General features: G+C 40.2%; 1 protein-coding gene and 1 long non-coding RNA gene across 3 annotated transcripts in view; both read right to left on the bottom strand.

Moving 5' to 3' along the window:
- Positions 1-2,726: 2,726 nt before the first annotated feature.
- rad51ap1 (RAD51 associated protein 1) lies at positions 2,727-6,832 on the bottom strand. Its single transcript, XM_084345705.1, has 9 exons — positions 6,500-6,832; positions 6,348-6,397; positions 5,603-5,732; positions 5,149-5,255; positions 4,965-5,054; positions 4,741-4,869; positions 4,451-4,636; positions 4,218-4,355; positions 2,727-3,330 (listed from the first exon to the last, which is right to left on the bottom strand). The coding sequence occupies exons 1-9, from the start codon at positions 6,514-6,516 to the stop codon at positions 3,206-3,208; spliced, it is 972 nt and encodes a 323-aa protein (XP_084201831.1). The 5' UTR covers positions 6,517-6,832; the 3' UTR covers positions 2,727-3,205.
- Positions 6,833-9,739: 2,907 nt separating this feature from the next.
- Positions 9,740-20,631, bottom strand: part of LOC311252313 — a 29,617-nt gene continuing 18,725 nt past the window's right edge. Inside the window, exons 2-4 of one of the 2 annotated variants that reach the window (XR_014621514.1) lie at positions 13,342-13,410; positions 13,165-13,262; positions 9,740-9,974 (exon numbers count right to left, since the gene is read on the bottom strand). This is a non-coding gene — a long non-coding RNA (uncharacterized lncRNA). Of the gene's footprint in view, positions 9,975-10,731; positions 13,263-13,341; positions 13,411-20,631 lie in introns of those variants that run through there. The other variant, XR_014621515.1, reaches the window with a different exon arrangement.

The following is a 20,631-nucleotide window of genomic DNA, read 5'->3' as shown; positions in this document are numbered from 1 at the left end:
TATCCTGACATATCTTTGGCTGCAGACTACAAGATGTCAGTAAAGTCTACCTCAAACGCTGTTTTGCTGTGAAGCTCCAGAAATGTTTTGTGGACTACAAAACTTCAGCTGGCTTTCCATCGGCATGAGGCTGAGTAGATAATGACTGAATTGTCATTTTTGTGTGACTTGGTCCTTTAACTAAAGTGTGGATTCTACAGTGACAGTCCCGGACTTTGTACAACCACCATCCACCCCAAGTACGTATGCATATGTACGTATTTCCTTTACATACCTTTACATTTCGTGACAACTGTTGTGATATTATTTTGGAAATTCAATCTCAGTTTTTTTTGCCACATTAACCAAATGTATTTGTCATCTACTACACAAAATACTGTGTAAGCCCCAGTAGAAAAAGACAAAAGAAATACCGAAATGAAAACATTTTGTACATCATTGAGATGGCACAATAAACAAATCAGACATAATACTGTCTGGCTACAACTTCAAGTATCAAAAAAGTAGTTTTACCTCTTAGATAAATTAGAAAACAGACCTCAGAAGTATAGTCGTCTTGCCTCTAAAATGTTTGTAATAGAAGTATTTACCATAAAATTGAATTACTTCACTGCACGGACAGGGACAGGGACAGGAAGAGACAGAACAAGCTGGTTAGGAGAGCCAGCTCCGTCCTGGACTGGTGGTGGGTGAGAGGAGGGTGTTAGCCAAGCTGACGTCACTCATGGACAACACCTCTCACCCCCTGCACCAGACTGTGGAAGCCTTGAGCAGCTCTTTCAGCAGCAGACTCTTACACCCACTGCGTAATTAGCACAACCACAGATCATTCATCCCCACCGCCATCAGACTGTTTACCTCAAGCACTACATAAACAATCACTTTCCACTCACTTGTTTGATTTTTGTAAATATGTTATTGTTCTTTCTAAATATCTGATTCTTCTTCCTGTACTGTTGCACCTTGAGCTGTTGCAACAAGTGAATTTCTCCATCGTGGGATAAATGAAGCCCATCAAATCTGATCTTTTAATCCTAGTAAAGGTTTGGTTAAGTCCTTCTTTCATGTCCCAGCAAACACGTTAATCTATTCATAATCAAAAAAAAACTGCACAGCTTTGGTTAATCTGCAATCTAATTTTATTGTTGATGTAAAACAAATATACCTACTCCCTTTGCTCCCAGCAAACATCACACATGTGATGATTGAGTCACATTAATGAGTGATGAGCAAATAAAAGGAGTTAGAGTGACACAACCCAGCTCAAAACCTGTGGGAGATTTTAAACTCATAATCAAAACACCAAATGAGGACATACCTTTTTGAATGCTTGTGAAATTTAGGACGTCTTTTAAATTTTTTGTCCTTGTGTGTCCTGGTTCCACGTTGGATAAAACATAAAACGTTTGTCTTTCAGGTTCTTATTCTTTAGTGTTTGTTTAACTATTATTGAGTAAGACCTCTTTTTAATTTCCCGCCCACACATGTCACTCATAGATCAGCAGCTGTGCTACAAACAGGACTCTGCATCCTTGTATCAATTGGCACATTTCTGACTATGAATTAGGGGAGACAAATATGTACATTACAACATGTGCTTAAACTCACTTACATCTTATTTTGACATCCGTATTTCATCTGCAGATTTACCCGATAAGTACAGGGTGAATTATAGTATATTCTGTGGGTATTACCACTGTAAATAAGTAGGTAATTACAGAGAAATAACAGCTGAAATACTAAGTTGAATTGATGGTCCATTGTAGACTTTTTCTTGCCATGTAAATACAAGGTAAATACTTAGTAATTGCAGGATTGTGAAAGGAGGGGTTATAAAGGTTCCTGCCGTTATAAACTCCATCTAGACATACTCTTCTTTCCATTTGATCGACCCACTTCTATGATATTGTTGTGCTATTGTTTGCAATTTAATAAACACTTTGATTGAAAGGTGAAGGGAGGAGTGAAGGGAGGAGTAGGATTTATTATGTTGTGGTTTCAGACACAAGATACAGTATCCAATGCTCCAGTTTGTGTACATAATACTGTATGGGGAAAAGACACCAAAGGCTCCTGAGGGTATGACTTGAGGTTTTCCCTCAGGATGTGCACTGATATGACTCGATCAAACACTAACAATAGAGATCATGGCTAATGTCTGTAATCTGAGAACCCAATCCTTTCCTGTGAAGCAGGACAGTGACCTCAGGGCGTGTCGTTATCAGACCGCTAAAGGAAAGATGAGTGCAAATCACTTTCACTCCAGCTGCTCTTAATTTTAAAAGAAGTTCAGAGGTCAAACAAATTGACCTTTGACTAACTGACAACACAATTTCATACTCTTTTATACTTTGTTTATATTTGGCGGAACCTGCCACCTTTCTCGCTTTGAACAGTGTTCGGGTGACCTTATTTTCCTCTGATAACAGCTTGTTTGTTTCTTGTCGAGTTTGTATTATTACCTCATTAATATTGTAAATATGACCTGAGTTTCTTCTCAAAAACTAAGTAGTGCCCCTTTAAGCTGAGAAATACTTCAACAAACAAAAAGGTAAACATTTCCCTTTGTAATGTAATGTGGAGTACCTCAAACAAGTACCTCAAACTTGTATCTAAATAAAGTACTTGAGTAAATTTCCTAAGTTGCACTCCACTGCTGCTCTTTTAACAGCAAAGTCCATTAAATGTTCCAGCTCTTTAAGATAATGTCTCATTAGCACACAAAATTAAACTTCCTTTAAATTTTATTATATATATGTACATAATATACAGTGTTTGCAAATAATAAGACAAAGGGGAGACAAATTATAAGACTAGTTAAAAACAAAGGATAAGTCAAACTTCTCCACAAACGACAACAGTTCTTCCTGCATACAACTCTAATCGGGGCAATCAAAGAAATCTGAGAAAAAACACACAGTGACTGTGCTGATAACATGTGATAATAGCAATAATCTCTGATTCCATTCAGCAGTAAACAAAGCAGCCTTTGACTGTTTCATGTTCTTTCTGTACACTAAATGACGAAACAATAGCTCAAGGTGCATGTTGCATAGATGCCTAAAGTTGAGAGCATCCTATGAAAACATATCCTGGAAATCACTTTATATGTACAAGCATCTTTTTTTAAAAGAATACGTGATAAAGCTAAAATGACAACAAAAACTGACACATTCAAACACAGCTACAGACCAGTGATCATTCGTCAGTGACTCGTGACGCTGGGGTGAAGAGGTTTGACTCGAACTCGGCGGGACAGTCCCAGGCGCAGACCCTGACCTGGAGACTTCACTGCTGGACCAGCTGAAGTGGGACTCTTACCAATTTGACCTGCGGATAAAAAAGTATCAACATTAGCCTTCAAACATACTGTAATGCCCTGTTCAGACCTCTTATTACCAAGAAGAAGAAGCCACAACAACAGGCAGAATAGATTACACACTGTCTGATTTCCATGTGGTTCACCATAATGTAAATATCCACAGAGGAGGAGAGCAACCTTTGTTCCCAAGGCTGTTCAGCTCCTAAACTCCCATCCACCCCTGCCCCCCGTTTCAATCAGTCCAGCCATTGAACTAGTAAGCGCACTATGCCCAGACTCCCTGAAATGGCTTCGGCTTACTCATTTGTGCCTTCTGGTAAATGTGGCATTAAATGCATTTAGTTGTTTTTTTCCTTGAAAAAGGTGTCAGAGTCCTGTCTGCTTCTGCTCCTGAAGTGCATCTTAAATTTAGTGAAGAATATAACATATTGATAACATTTCAAATGTTACAAGGACAGTAAAAAATAACTAATATAGGTAACTTCTCTGTCAAATGTGGAGAAAGTCACCAGACTCCCTTAGGAAAATGCTCAATTTTGTGATGTGTTGCATCAGGAGAAACATTATAAACTTTGCGAAACGCTGTCTATCATACTTTCTTAATCCTTTGAGCCTTTTTGTAAAGTCAGCACATGTTATACATGATATTTTTTCCATTTGTGTTAAAAACATTTGTCTGGTTGTGCCAATGAGGTGCCTGTTTATTTGCATACAGAGCGTGGAAGTGAGATGCAATCACAAGTTATTACTCGAGATGCATGTTAAGACACATGTTAATGCCAGAGTTGTCCATTTGTGATTGGATCACTCAGGACGGATGCTTAATTTCAAGTCTGATCATGGCCTAAGTGTCTCCAGAGGTTTGTATTTGCTGCTGTTGTTGTTCATACTGCACCTGGTGGGTTCCACTTGGGTATCCTGCCACCTGCTGGGCTCAGAGAGGGTGCAGGTTTCGATGTGGAGACTGTGGAGGATGATGAAGGTCTTTTGGGGGCAAGTTTAGCTGTTGGAGGACTTCTCACTGGTGTGGAAGCTGCCGTTAGACAACATTGTTTTAATAAAAATTACCAAATGAAATTACAATCACAGCAAAAACTGAATCTTCTCTGACGAGCTACAAGAACATACCTTTTATCTGCGTTTTGGACTTTGACGGTTTTGGTGCCGTTTTTTCTTTTTTAGAAGCAGGGGGCGGTTTGGTTTTCTCTTTCTGGGTTACTTTCTCCTTCTTCTTTGTTTTGCTGACTTTCTTAACTGTGAATTCCTCATCTTCGCTCTCGGCTGGTTCACTGAAATCTTCATCACTTCCTGAATCTGGAGAGGCATTATCGCTATTATACTAACACACAAACAACAACATAGTAAATCAGTGATTAGACAGAAGCCAAATATTTAGGGAGGGAGGACAGAGTGACAACCTGGGGTCAGTTTGGGCTCATAGTCTTCATCTTCATCTGTAAGCTTTTTCTTCTGGTCCTCAGTGGCTTTAACAGCAGCCTTTCTCTGTCTGGAAAGTGACTCTTTTTCTGATGTGATTTCATCCAAGCCTGAAGAAAACAAAAAATGAATAGCAGCATAACATTTTCAAACCATTCCTATCCCTTTCAAACAATATTAAGGACAAAAAATAAGGTGTATCTACCCAAAATATTGCTATCCACACTGCAGTTGGATCGGCACAGAGAAGTCAGATCTGTGTTTTCATCTACAGGAACTTGAACCTTCACTTGTCCTGGAGATATTCAATAGGTCCATTTAAGTTGTCAACTCTTTTACTATAGACAATTATATTTTCGATCTTACATTTTCAAAGCCACAGCCTTTACCTTTACTGGTGGGAGACTGGTCCTTTATCCCATCTGTATTATCGAGCATGGATAGTATAATTGCTGCTTCTAGATCTCTTTCATGTAGCCTCTCATCCAGTGGACGTCTGTGAGAAACAGAATTCATGTTGAGAAGATTCAAGCCATGTCGTTTGCATAAGGTCATAATTAAAATTTCTTAGTATTGTGTTATAACTGGCTGACAATCAGCCAAGTCTTACTGCGACTACACGTCTCTTTCTGCATCAGTAGTGAATAAACATACAGTGTATTCAGTGAATTCAATGCAGCAGCTGTGCCTATGTGGAGAGTTGGCTATTTGTTGTAACATTACAGCTGGCATCTTTACTTTGTAGAGTGGCATTTGTCCTTTTTTTTTTCATAGGTGAAAAAGAACGAAAGAGATCCGAGTTGGTGACTTTTAATTTTATTATTATTTTACTTTGTATGCTACCTGCTCTTCTCGCTGGATTGTGAGTTGGAGTCTTGACTGGAGGACTTGCTCGATGTTTTCTTGTGCTCCCGGTTCACATCCTCTCTGGGCTTTTTGCTGGGTGGGGCCTTCACACAGGCAAAATCCTCATCTGTCACAACATGAAGAACAAACATTGGAGTCTGCCAACATATGCATAAGTGTATCCCTTCCTTTCTATCTCAAGTCTCCTGCAAATAAGCTGTTGCCACTGGCACCATTTTAAAAAAAAGGCTTAAACTTCTCCTGTCCCTAATAAGTGTTGTAGACTGGTTACAGTCAGTAAACCAACAGGATAGCAGCAATGTGCTGACGATGGTAGTACAGCTAATATAACAGACTGAGTATCTGCTTTGTATCGGATTGTGTTTTTGGTCAACATTGCTTAAACTAATGCTATCTAGACTAAGACCAATCATTTAGATGTGTGACTTTAAAATACGAGAGCATGCAAGGCTGTCCATCTGCTCCCAGAAGCAAAAGAAATATTAATAATGTCCAATGGATTAGCCATAAAAACAGTAAATTGTGGCCCATCATCTGCTCTAAAGATGAGATCAGTCGACCCCTGGACATTACTGTTTGCTTTAACTTGCAATGCCAATTTATATGTCAACAACAGTGTGGAGGTTTCCCTTACAGTTATATCAATATCTACGCCCTGTTTCGCATAGCAGGGTACAGAAATGCAGTTAAATGAACATGTATAGCGTCAAGATATACTCACCATCATCCTCAAAGTCCTTGGCTTCACAGTAACTCACAACCTTTGTCTTCCTGTGTCAACAGAAAACAACGTGTTAGCATTCAACAGACATTAACAACACCAGACAAACTGAGACTATGAATCGGGGTTTAAAAGGTGGTTTAACTACTTACCTTGGCGGTCGGTCCATTGCTTGTGAATTTAAGAGCTGATAAAGGCTTTTTATTCAGCTAGCATCAATGTTAAGTTGGCTAGCTAGCCGTTACATCAACACTGATAACGTTAGCTAAAGAAACACATGCTAACGTTTGCACGCTGGATAAGCTAACATAGCGCTAATTGTCGATAGTCCCAACTGCTAACACGTATCCGAGTATTAACCGAGAGAAATGCGTCCACTTTAGCTGAGTAACACGTTGATAATGTTACTTTTATTACCTAACAGCCACCTGAAGGACTCGCTCCGCTTTTCAACCAGCCCGCCTGAACTGAGGAGACGTGACGTGTTGTTGACTAATTTGACGAACACCGGAAGCAGATTCGTTTATTAAGAAAAACTAATGTATAATTAAAAAATAAAAAATAAAGCTAACGCAGAGAATGGTTACTAAACTTGGTCTTCAAAAATAATAATCACTTAAAGAGTTTAATTTATTTTTCTAAAAAACATTTTTTTTTAAAAAGCGTCGAATCTGCTTCTGTTAAATACACCGGCGCTCTTACTCGTTGGACTGAGCTACACTGATGAAGAACTGAAGTCAATCTGGTGAGTAACCTAGTGTTTGGGGAAATTAGATACTTTCTGATGGAAATATAATATATGTAAGTAAATGGGGCCTTCATATTTAATGTGTTTCGTGGAATAATAATACTAATGCAATAAATGTTGCTGTGTTGTGGCTGTGAACAGTTAGCAAGGCCAGAATACAGATAGTTAAGCTAGCAAACAACTTTAATTTGCCCTCAGACACCAACTGTCATAACATTTGCAGCATAATACAACAGCAATTACAAATACAGTCAAAATCATTTTTAATTAATTAATTACCACTAAGAAAGATGTATGACTGCAACTAACAATAAATGTAATTATCTGCCACTTACATGTTTTTGCTATATATGATAAATTATTTGTCATTGTTTACACCTGAATGGTTTCATTTCCTTTTTTTCAGATAAGGGCAATATAAGCTTTAGTATCATTACAATCTGCTTAATACTTTGTTGATTTACCATTTAATAGTTTGTTGTATAAAATGTAGGAAACTATTGGAAAATGAGCAATATTGAGCATATTCTAAAGAGTTTGCCTGACTGTTATTTACTTTACCTTCAAGCCTGACTGATAATATTGGTCGGTATTGGCTTACCACAAATCTGTATGGGCACAAGTATACTGTATGTTTGAGGTCATATAAAAACAGCGTCCTAATTACACAAATCTTCCCAGAGAGAGCACACACAAGTTTATGTTTCATCAGTAGAATCCAGTGCAAACTTTGGTCCCAATTCTTTAAAACCCAAATATAAAGAGTCCTTATAAAATAATGTTATCAGCAGTATCATAATGTTAAACTGTCAGATATCAATATCAGTATCTGCGTCCCCCAGTTAGGTTCTACTTTACATACATGATTGGCTTCGATTACATGTATCAAGCTAAATGAATCATCCTTGTAGACACTAATATTGAGGACAACATCTGCTCCCTGCCTTGTGGTGTCTCTCTGCTTCCTGTTCTTCTGAGGAAATATTTCCTCTTGCCAGTAGAAAAAGGGACATATTGAGACCCTACATACCAAAGACAGTCTGAAGTAGTTACTCATCCCACACCTACAGCTCCAGACAGTCAAACCTAAGTTTGCATGAGTGAACATGTAGGTGTGTGGGGGCAAGACTGAAAAAATAAACAGAAACAGAAAAATATGTTTGTATGCAGTTTATTAGGGATATATTTGCAGATACTGCATACAAACAGTCACATGTCAAGAATATATTTAAAATCAGTGTAAAATACATGTAATGCACTCTATTATTGTATTGTGATAATAATACAAGATGTACTATTTGTTCAATATGGATACTTGCAGTCGCTCTGATACAGATGATATTATTTGATTGCATATCACATTTTATCCAGGTTCTTACCATGAATATTTTAAATGGACCATATTTATGAAATAATGAGAAATTTAAATTGAAGTGTTGACTTAGTGAGGACAACATTTCTCCATTTGCAGCCGATGGAAATGTCATTTATGCCACTGAAGTGAGTTCATCCTAGCAGCCAGTCCAGCAGATGGCAGTAGGAGTCTGATGCTTCAGGGCCTCAGATCAGAGAGGTACTGAGTCTGACCTGCTGATTGACATGAACATGACATGTCTTCAGCCACACAGTCGCCCACTCTCAGGGCGGAAGCAATCACAGCTCCCTCTGAAGTGCAGTAAAAGGGAAATCGCTCCATCTTTACTGGACTTCTAAGAGAGCAGCAGCCATCCCGAGGGTTGTCATTTTCTAGTTTGTGAGTGGGTGGCTGTCGGCTGCGGTTTGTCACACAGTGGACCTGGAGGAGACGTTCAGGGGTGTGATGGTCCGTGTCTTCGGACCCAGACAAGGGAGGAAGACATGCAGCCGTGGGGCCAAAGGGCCCTGTGGTCACACATTCCTAAACTCCTCCAGCGCTGCCTACAGCCATGACCAAAATATCAGATCCAGTCATGCAACACTGCGGTCACAACATCACGCTTCCAATCACACATATAGATGTTTATATTGTGTTCCAGACGATATTACAACAGCTTTAGTAACATAGGTGGCTTGTTAACCACCTGAGAAGTCATAAAACTTAAGGTAATTATGAGATGAGAGTGCCTATTTGGCACTTCTGGCAGCTCTCCATGTTTACATCTCGAGTGAAGGAAATGATTTAGATTTATGTTGCCGGAGTGAAAATTGCACCGCCTCCACTCTCACTCTATATGTTCCCAAACAAATGCACGTGACCGCTGGTGGAGAACAGAATGCTGTGTATTTATGCTTCGCTCAACTAAAAGTGGAAATATCCTCTCAAATTATGACTCTGGTGAAAGTTATGTGCTGAGTTAAAAATATTTAGGTATGCAATGTAAAATGTACAAAAAAATGGAAAGAACCTGCTGTACATGTTGTTCGTGCACACATTTTAGTATTTCTTCTTCATTAAGATAGTGACAGCTGAAGAGAAACAGGAAATACACATTTTTTACTTTTTTAACTTAACTTTACTTTTTATCTTCTATTAACAGATTTTGGTTTACATTTTGTTTTCTTATCCAGGTGGCTAGAAAATAAGTTATTTAGTTAGTTAGTTAACATCATATTATTCATTGTGTCATACATATTTGAAACATTTGTCAGGCACAAACTTCTTTAATATAAAATACAATTCCAATCATAGATTTTCTCCCTCCACCCAGAGCTTGGTAAATCAAAATAATTATCCTGAAACACTCATAAGGGTTATCATCACTTTTATTGTAATGTATGGATTGTTTTGTTTTTATCGGTTTAAACATATACAAATATTACAGATTAATATACTCATAAGCAACAAAAGATGAGAGGGAGGGATGCAAAGGAACATTCAGCGGGGCATGATCTACATTAGTCTGTTGAAAAAAGGAAGAAATAGATAAAATAATACTATTAAAAGGATGGGAAAAAGACAAAACAAGGTTTCCATACGCAAGCACACATACATATATACAAGGGCACAAAATAAAAGACAATTAGAATTAGTGGATAAAGATAATATTGCAGACATTAAAATACAGCTCCCTTAAATTGTGCAGGTTTTAAAGGTGCTTAATTTAAAAAGTGAGATGTCAAAGTAAATTTGACCAAGTTTACAGTTATTTCGAGTGGAATAATGATAAAATTGGTGATAGCAGGAATACTGTCGACATAATGGTCTATGTATAATGCACAACTGCCAAATAAATATTAATGTCTGTTCTTAAAAAGAGAATAAATGATATAAAGGCAACAACATCCAGCAGACAGTTTAAGTCAGTCTAACTGACTTATATTCACCTGTTGTATTTCAAGATATGTAACAAACTTGTAATTGTGATTTCTATCCGTGGCACCAGCAGGCAGTATTACCAGACTATTTTGGAATAAGACATCCAGCTGGATTTACTAGCCTAGTTGGAAGTCGTGAGGTCATCGGTGGTCTTAATTTGAGCTTGTTAGTTGGAAGTGGTCAGGAGGCAGTTTTCCCCCTCAACCACTGATGTGAATGCCATCATTATGCACTGTATAGCATCTCAGACTGGTAGTTTGTGTGGGGCACTCTCAGTCCAGCGCCGTTGTCCTTGTATGGTCGTTCCGCGGGCGGAGACTGCAGTGTTGTTATTTACATTCCACGCAGAGCAAAGAAAAAATAGATTGGTGCTCTACTATTGAGATGTTTCAGGTAAGATGCTAAAGGTTGACGTGTTTTGCATGAATATGAAATGAAAGATGATGTTTTCCATTCTGCTGCCCATAAACTCTGTGTCATTATGCTGCAAGCTGGAAATATTTTTCGCTCTTCACGAAGACAAAATGCTCCGTCAATGAGAAAAATGTACTGGTGTTCTGCAGGGGGCACCAGTTATTTACAAGCCCCAAACTAAATATGCCTTGATGAGTTCCTTAGTGTTTCGGATATCCGGCGTGGCAGCAGTGTCAGTGTGGGGTTGTTATTGTAACCTAGAAATGGCCCTGCGTCAGATGTCTTTAGGCATGGACAAGTGGCAACCACAGCAGAGCCACAGCAGCCACGGCTTTAGCCAGGGAACCAGAGTGGGCAGACAGAACTGTCAGTGGCTTCCGGAGTTTGTTTTCTAGGACTTGGTCTTCCTAAGTGCATGCTTTCGTTTTTTTTTCTTGGAGTACACACGCGGCAGCCACAAAGCTAATTGCAAGGGAGATGAGCGACTAGAGAGGAACAATTACAAAGAGATTTTAGGAAGTGTGGGCTTGTGACTGACTGCACAAACATAGGTTGACAAGTGCTTTTGTGTCCAGACATAACACAAAGTAACAGAAAAAGTGATTTAAGCTACGAATCTGACTTTTGCACCGTCATTTGGGATTGTTTAACGTCTTGCAGGTGACTGACAGTAACAAGGAGTGTTGGTGCAGTTGTTCCCAACCTGTTTGGCTTGTGACCCCTAAGAATGAGTCCGCTTGTGACCCCTCATCACAGGTTATGGCCTTCTGCTCTGAATTGGTCATGTGAGAACAAAAATACCGTGCATTGACAATGTAGTATCATATCCATTAAATTGTTTGGTTTAATTGCATTAAACTGTTTTTTGGTTGATGGGAGGCATCCATATTAATCTGATAAATTGCCTCAAGTGATGTCACCTGAGTCAGTGTCAGTTGGGTCTAAAGACTACAAGTTTAATCTGTTGGTGTGCAGTTAGAAAGAACCAGACATCTGTTGCCTGCTCGTCATTTCTACTTGAGGGTAGCAGCTTGAGGCCGGTACTAGCATAACAGACACCATCTCTGATCCCGCTGCTTTTTTTTTTGCAAGACCCGTCCTACTCCGCCTCTGATTGGTTGCTTTTGTTGGTTACATTCTACTCTTGACTCAAACTGTGAACTCATAGTGCAGCTCTGGTTATGTGTGTTTTCTTGCACAACAACCTCGTCAGCCACCGGGCTGCCCGCTCTGCCTCACTAGCCCAGAGATACTGCAGTTTCGACAACTGGGGAGGTTGGTGTGTTTACCTGGGAGACTACAGCACACAACACGCTATATAAGCTCCACAGCTGACTGTTGTAGTCTGTTTAAACAGTTAATTCATCGTGGCATGAAAATCTTTGTCAGATTGTTTTCCAAGTTTCTTCGAAGGCAAGAAGTTGAACATTACTGCTTTTCTTGGATGGATGTATTTAGCATGGAGTACCAGGCCCACGGAGCCGTCGAAGACTTCTTCATACAAAAACGATAGACACAAACCACAGAGGCAGAGTAGGCTGGATCCTGCATGAAAAGCAGTGGCATCCATAAAAATGCATGCTAATAATGCTGACCAAACTATTGGTTGTCAAATTGCATTGTGGGTAATGTAGGCACCCTGTTTTGACAAAGAGGAGGACTGCATGCATATCTCTGGTTCTGCTCCATCGATTTTTTTACTTTTTAAAAATGGTGGACTACTCTTTTAATCGTCTGGTGACCCTTCAGGTTTATCTTGGGACTCTGGCGACATGACACCAGTTTGGGAGCTGCTGCGCCAGAGCACACAGTATGACAATTACTGAACAAGAATTTTACAAAGGCCATAATAAAGTGCTGAGTCACCATGACAAGACGTTTCTGCTTGTGTTTTTGGGCAGCGTTATTGACAATATCAGACCCAGGATCGAGAATCTACAGTATGATTATACGTGTTGACAAGACTGCAGGGATAAAAACAGCATCAAAGGGCCGGCAATAATTCAACGCTGCCAGTTTTACACTGTGACACCATTCAAAATAGCATCGGTAACGCAGCATTGTTTCCTGCACTCCAGCGTGGCACTTGAAGGTTACCAGAGAGCAGTCTCATTAGGACGACCTTTTAACAGAGAGGTCACAGGCAAAAGGACACAAGCACATGAGACCTCGGTGACTTATGTCTCGTCATGCCTGGGATGCAATGCACTCGCTGCTGCCTCATTTGTTGATAGATCAGCTGGATTAGATTCTCTGCTGTGCATTTCCAACAAAGTACTCTGCACAAAACACTCGGCCATCTTTGATAACCAGTAAGTGTCCACATACTTTTGACAGCAGCAGGCTCTCAGTGTACTTACTGTAGCAATTCCAGGGTCTCTGGTTTCCTCACGAGGACTCATGCAGCTCGATAAACATGTAATCTGTGTCAGTTGGTAAAGATAGTCGCAACCTTTCACTGTAAAATAAAGAAGAGATCAGTCAATGAGCCAAAACATAACTGGAGAAACTTATTGGAATCTGTGGTTCTGACTCACTGGTCCATTTATAATCAAATGATGGCCTGAGGTTCTATTTTATGTTGATACTCCACTGAGACACACTACCTGCAATGCAGAGGATGACACAGTTTTCTTTACTATGTTTAGCTGACCATCTGGACAGCACATTATGTATCAGATGAAGCTTATGCGGTTTGTAAACACTCAGTGAGTCAAGCATCGTGTGCATAATGTTCTTCAGACAATTTCACTTCCAATAAAATATACTTCTCACAAGTTTTGTTCAAAGTAAAGTGCCATTAATCCCAGTCAAACCACATGCCAGCGTCCCAGTGCTGCAATGCAGTGAGTTATTATCCATCAGACAGGCACTGGGTGTCCTTACGTCTGTTTGACAGCAGAGGGCGATGTCCACATGTGAGAGGGTTGGGAGAGTGTTTCACTACTGTGTTAAAGGAAAGTTTTGCACAGCCTGGACTTCATTTTGTTAGTTTTGTCTGTCATCACAAATGAAAAACTGTTGAGCAACCTTTGACAGGTATACAAAGCTTTATTAGCTGTTTCAATCATTGACAAAAACTTTACAGATTTACCATGAAGAAATAAATGCTTACTCTTAGTGGAAACAGAAATTAACAGGAGAAATAGAAGTAATCATAAACACAAAATACAATATTACAACTGTTACAGTTGCAGCTAAACAAATCAATTGAATCTCCATTTTTCAATACAAAGCTCTACTGGAGGAGAATAGTGTTATGTTTTAATTCTGGATGGCCTAAACTACAACAGTAATGTCCTGCTTGCACAAAAACCTATTTTTCACAGCGGTGACAGGTACTCCATCCTCCTGCCTCCTTCCGGTTGTTCCACACCTGCCCACCAGTTGTCACTACTGAGTTTATCACTTGATTGATTCACCTGCATTCTCAATCAGTTACTTTGTAAGACCTTTGAATTCGACATAGCAGGAAAAGCACTGGTATTTATAATGACATTATGATGGCTCAGTTCTATTCAGGTTTTCCAGTAGCCTAAATCATGACTGTCATAACGGCTGATTCAGGACCATGAAAGTGAAGCAGCTAAATGGAATTCAGCCATAATTAACTGTATAAGTCTCACCTGTGCTTTTCCTACTACAAGTAAAAATGTCTGACATGAACATGCAGGAACATGGCACTACCGGAATATATGGGACAAGATACAGTCCAGCAGATGGCGGTAATGCAACAGTCATGGATGCCAACGGCTATAAAACACATCAGAAGGGTTAGAAGAAGAAAGGGCAAGGCCGGATGTACGTGTACGCAGAGGATGACGTCTCTTATTATTTTCAGGAACATGGTGGGCAAGGAACATGTTTGCAAGACAAGTAATAAACAATTTGTGGATTTAAAAATCGTCATCAGCGGAGTATGCTTATGCTAGGTTTGCTCGCTTCACGGCCATATTAGCATTTTCCCTGAAATGTTACTAGATCTTGAGGTGGGAAACTGGCAGTACAGATTTCTCGGGAATACTGGTACCTGCTCCTATTTACATGTTCCTGAACATTTGGGGGTTTAGACTGCATGTGTGAAAGAGGCTGTAGACTCTTAAAAAAATGGTCTAGATAAACCACAGTCTACCACTGATTCTTCTGGATCATTCTTGACTATCATATTTATTAGCTGCTCTCCAGGACAGGCAGCATGCCAGAACCTTTGATCAACTCCTTGGGGGTTTAGATTTCATCCAGCAGGGGCCGTGACAAAAATAAATGATCTGATCTTTGTTGTGCTGGCCCAATGACAGCAGCTCCGTCCAGGATGACTCACTCTCTCAGCAGTGTGCCATTCCTGACGCTCTCCTCTTCCCATCAGCCAAATTGCCTTGATCCTCCGCTCATTGCCGCCTCTCGCCCACCCTCGCGTTTCACTGTGGAGCAAGGTGGTCGCATCCTCGGGGCCGGCGGCACTCTTTACATCCCATAGGGGTGAGAACGTGCAAAGCAGTGAGCAAATGTGTTGAGAGAATTCCTCACATTCTCCTGCTCGGTCCTGGTGGCCTGGCTCGGTGTTGGGTTCCTGGGAGAGAGGGAAGAGGAGCCAGGGGGAATCGGCTGCCGACTCAGCAGCTGACACCTCCTCTGATCTCTATCTCTTCCTGCAGCCATAAACCAAACTGTCTGACTTTAAGCATGGCAGCCACGTAAACAGAGCTTTCCTCGTGGCCCCAAGTAAGTCGGACAGTTTTTTGCCTCGAAGGAGCCAGTTATGGCGAGGATGTCGCACTGATGAAACGTTAGCCTCAGTGGTCCCATACCTGATATTTGGTTCAGTGGAGGGAAAAAACAAGGCAGATTTGTTATTTTAAGTGGAAGGCATCAAAGAAAATTACAGCAACGTGTTCCCTTTAAGCTATGAGTCTGATTCTCAATTAAATATCTCAGCAATTTTTGCTCGAGTTGTCCACAGTAATTAATCTGATGTAATGGGTTTGTTGGCAGGTGTTATTGCTTTATTGGTCTTGGTAGACCTGAAGCAACAGGCCTTAAATCTGATCCTTGGGACAAATAAAGATGAATGCTCTGCAAAACATACAGGATTTCGTGAGTCGGCATCTCTGCCTAGCTCGCACACTTCAGGTTAACAGCTCACCATGTAAGGCTCACAAAACTGTTTGCTCACATCTCGCTAAACAGACGTTTTCATGCCTTTCAGTTCTCCAGGGATGCGGCGTGATTACTGAGCTTAAATGGAGATCAATAGGCATCATGGGAGGCATTCACCATTCACCTCCCTTAAAGAGTTTGGTTTCTGCACCAAAATGGGATGCAGGGAAGAAAGTCTATGTATTTATGGCTGATTTTATTGTTTGACCACATGTTTTTCTTCAATAAATCAGTTAGTAGTTGGTGGAAAAAATGCCAAAGTGCAAAAAGACACATTCAAATAAACCCGACCAACAGTCCAAAACACAACTATATTCAATACACTGTCATAATGAAAATTGGTAATTCTAACATTTGCAGTGGCAGTGAAAATGTTGAATTGTTGCTGGATAGAATTATTTAACTGATCAAGATTAATTGAGTATCCTTACAGAGAACAGTAAGTTTAAAATAGTGGACTGTGACATCTCCCATAGGTCTCTGAAGAGGCAGAATGAAGCTCATTGCTGTCTTTGCAGTACCTGACGCCGTCTAACTGCTAATCTAACTAATCAAAAATGGGCAGAGGTGGAGCATGGGTGGAGCTGAAGTGAGCCTATTTTGTTAAACAAGCCCATCTAACTGGAAGCCACCAAGCTAGCTAAGGCTTGGTAGGAGGTGAAGCCAAAAAAGCTTGACTTCCTGGGTATGAAAATACCACGATCTTCCGTGTTGTGTGGCCCATAGAGCGTGCACACAAGTCTCTAGTCTCCACCGACTGAGCAGGATCACTTCCGGTTTAGCGCACAGCTAACTTGAATGGGGATAAAATAATTTAATCGTGTAGCTCTTCTAGTTATGACAGTGAAACGAGTCATTTCGTGGGGGTTGTGACATGAAAAAAAATTTATGAAATGTTTTACAGATGCTTCTTTCACAATATAAGCTAATGGAGAAAAGTATTTTTGGCCGCAGTACATCACGTAACGATGTAATTACACAGTTTGGCCACTATGAAAACTGGCTTCAAAGCATGGCGCTCTTTCTGGGGGCATGGTTCACACATTAAGAGAAGAGAATTTCACCTCAAATTACTTGTGTGAGTTTGACCGCGAGGGGTTTATTCTCCCCAAACAGCCAATACACCTCACTGTACATTAGCTGCTGGAGAGCGAGCAACAAAAGGCACCAAGGGGCTCAATTTCTTTCTGTTATCCAGTAGTGTCTTTTCTTTTCTTCCCACCATCTCCTCTATTGTTCATAAAGTGAAGTACATTTCTCCTCCCTTCAGCAATCAATAAAGAATTATAGTACATTTCAGTGGAACCACTGTAACTCGTTGCTACAGACGGAGAAGTGAAGACAAATCCACTTTTTTAATCCTAAAAGTTTAAAAAACAAACTCTGTGCTCTGCTTGACTTTGGAAGTTTACGTCTGCTAAGGCGCCACAGCTCGCCAGCTCTTGAAACACTGGCGCCTGTACCTCCACTCTGGTCTGTTAGTCCAATTAGTCCGGTCCAATGTCCAATATTTACATACATTTATTTTTGATAAAGTGGCAACCTTGAAGATTTCCAGAAGCGGCAATTGCAGGTGTATTATTGGACCTCGCTTCTTCCCAGAGATCCAGTGTTGCCTGTGTGACGTCAGTCAGTCGGCAGTTGGCAGCTTTGCCATCCTCATTTCATTCCATTCATTCCTCCATTTCATCATCCGCTGTTATCGGTCTTTTCTATGTTTGTTCGGCCATGACTGTTACCAGTAACGTTAACCATTTACCCTCAACGCTAGCAGAGACCAGGCCAAACAAAACTGTTATTTCGAGTGCAAACCAGCTACTCTCTCTGGCCAATTGTGATATTTTACGGGATAGTTGCCACCAACACCCAGTGTACATCTTTGGTATTACAGCAAATGCAAGGGCTTTCATCAGTGGGCCATAGGCTCAATCATCATTGTGTTACCTCATTCGGAGATAGATAGTGACTTAACATTTATTTATTTACATGAAAATCCTTGAGATTATTACTTTAAACCTTCATATAATTGAAGTTTTACAGAAAATGTTCTCCCTGCACAGTTGTCACAAGCCGAGGAAGTAGGTATAGAGACCAAAACCATTTTTCGTAAACATGTTTATATCTGCTTTGAAGTTGGGCATTTTTACATGGGCTGTTATGGGCACTGACTTGCTTTAGGAGCCAGCCTCAAGTGGCCATCCGATGGACTGCAGTTTTTGGTATTTCTGCGCTTCTTTTTTCAGCCCCAGAGGTTGCCATTCACTGTTTTTGTTTTTATTTAAAAGGTAGTATTACTCTCCATGGAAGCCTTGCTGATAGTCATCCAAACAATCCTGATGACAGATAGGTATTTGTTTTGCTTTATAATATACAGTATATCTTACTGACGTGAACATAAAAATTGCTGTGTCATTGGTTGGCATTTGTAATCAGTGTAAAAGTCACCTCTGCCTTCCTTCTTTTCCCCTTAGTCACTCTACGCCCAATTTAGCAGCAGGCACATCTTTCTCTGCAAGGTGCACAAGCTTTACCCTTGAAAAGATATTTTTACTGGGAACACTCCCTTCTGACAAGCAGCTCTTTGTCTTCTCTCTGACACAATATTAGTGAAAGCAGAGCAGATCTCTCAGTATATATTCACCTCCTGCATATGTTCTAGTAAGACGGCATGTCAGTATCTTGTTCCCGGTGGATTTGCTGCTACTCTCCATGTCACGAATTTACAAAGCAGCAGTGAAGGAGCACAACGCTGTGCAGTTGTTGGTTGTTGAATTATACATAAACTGATTCAGCAAAAAATCTGAACCCAAAGCTCCTTTCAGGGTGGTACCGTTACAATTTTACAAGCCCAGACTCCCTCGGATTGAAATCCAATTGTTTTCGATCGATCACCACTTCACTGCGATCTGCTCAATAATGTAAAGTTTTCTCACTTGAGCAAAGGATTTCATATCAGTGTAGTGGCTGAGGTTTGGGGATTGAATGGTACATGATGTGAGATATGGTGTATCTGGATTAAGTCAGAGTCTTTGGGAAGCGTCAGAGTTGCCTCACACAGCAGTGAGTATAATATCTCATGTCATGCAAAAGTATTGTTGGCACGGAAGTGGATTTTTAGTCATGCTAAGCATGCTGGCTCCATGGATGTCAAAGTCGGGCTGTCGTCAGTGTGTCCAACACTTTTGGTCCAGGTTGAAATATCTCAACAACTACTGACTGGATTGTCATGAAATTTGCTACAGATATTCATAGTCCTCAGAGGATCAATCCAATGACTTTGCTGATCCCCTGAGCCTAACTTTGACACCTGACACTAGCAGGTCAAAGTTGTCAAATATCCAGGGAAATATATAAACATCTACTAGATAGATTGGCATTGGCACTTTCATGGTTTCAAGAGGATAGATCCTAATTACTTTGGTGAGCCTTGACTTTTCACTAATGGAGAGTTATTTGTGTGTATTTTTGCCCTCTACTGTTATAATAATGTTTTCTTTTGACAATTACTGTGCTGATATTCCCTCAGTTTCTACATTTTAGTCCAGTTATCCAGGCTGAGTAAAGTACACAAAGTAAAAACACTGATATTACATTAATGTTATTACGGAGAGAGAAAAGTACTGAAAAAAGGTGCTGTTGGCTACCGGTACCAAATTCCAGGTATCGGTATCGTATTGGTTCAAAAGTCAATGGTACCCAACCAGTTGTCTCAACTTAAATGATATCCTGACTTTTCAAAAGGCACCATTATTAGGTCCAAAGTTTAAGTTTAATATGTTTATTATTACTTAAAAAACCTGAGGAAAAAAAAATCACATTAACATCAGCTGTTAGCATGTTTAGCCGGTTAGCATATTAACATGTAAAAATAGGACGGTAAAAATATTATACCGACTTAACGTCAAAGTGACTGGACTAAGTACTTGACCTGTCGCTGTATCATTCACTCCTCTTGTAGTGAAGAAATAGAGTTGAGCTTTTTTTAACTTTCCTCTGTAGTTCAACTTTCAAAAATCTCTGTAGCTCAGTGTGACCCTGGGCCAATCAAGGCATTTGTATATGTAAATATTGTTTAATAATAATATAAATATTCTATTAACTGTGCTATTCAACTGGTAACCCAGTGTCTCTCTGTGAAGGCCTGTGCAGCCTTGGTTGGACTGAGTATTATTGCTCGTCTATGCCAGCGATTCTGATGTCATTCCAGAGAAATCCCCCTCCATCTCTGGGTCTCCCCAGCTGTTGTTTCAATATCGTCTTTTAAACCCCACGTTAATAAAACAGTAATTGAAAGAGCTTTGCGTCCTCCTGTATCCAGTTACTTACACTTTGGTAATATGCACAAAAGCTGTTTGTATGGCTATTCCCTCTTGAGCACTTTCTGATTGATGTGTGTGTGTGTGAGTGCACTAAATAGATCCCATAATGGCAACAAAGACAGCTGACCTGACAATAGTAAACTGCAGATACTTTTCTCTCCCCGAGTCTCTAGTTTCTGCTCTTCTTCTTTAGCTCTAATATATTCAGTCAAGGCGAGTCTATAGACAAAATCAATTTGCAGTGTTATGTGGGCAATTTTCCATCTACCTCCCTCTGTCCCCTTGTTGCCCCACTGTGACTCAGATGCAGTTGTTGAGGTTAGTCAGTGTCCGTAGCTCGATTCTCTCTTG

Source organism: Pagrus pagrus (assembly GCF_965226575.1).
Source record: "Pagrus pagrus genome assembly, chromosome: 23".
Classification (NCBI taxonomy): domain Eukaryota; kingdom Metazoa; phylum Chordata; class Actinopteri; order Spariformes; family Sparidae; genus Pagrus; species Pagrus pagrus.
This window is presented reverse-complemented; position numbering and strand designations above follow the sequence as displayed.

Excerpts from the sequence above, each read along its gene's own strand:
- rad51ap1 (XM_084345705.1), bottom strand. Across the intron at positions 5,055-5,148 it reads CCAGTCTCCCACCAGTAAAG|GACAAGTGAAGGTTCAAGTT; the intron begins GTAAAGGCTGTG and ends GAATATCTCCAG. Across the intron at positions 4,870-4,964 it reads TGTGGATAGCAATATTTTGG|GCTTGGATGAAATCACATCA; the intron begins GTAGATACACCT and ends TGTTTTCTTCAG.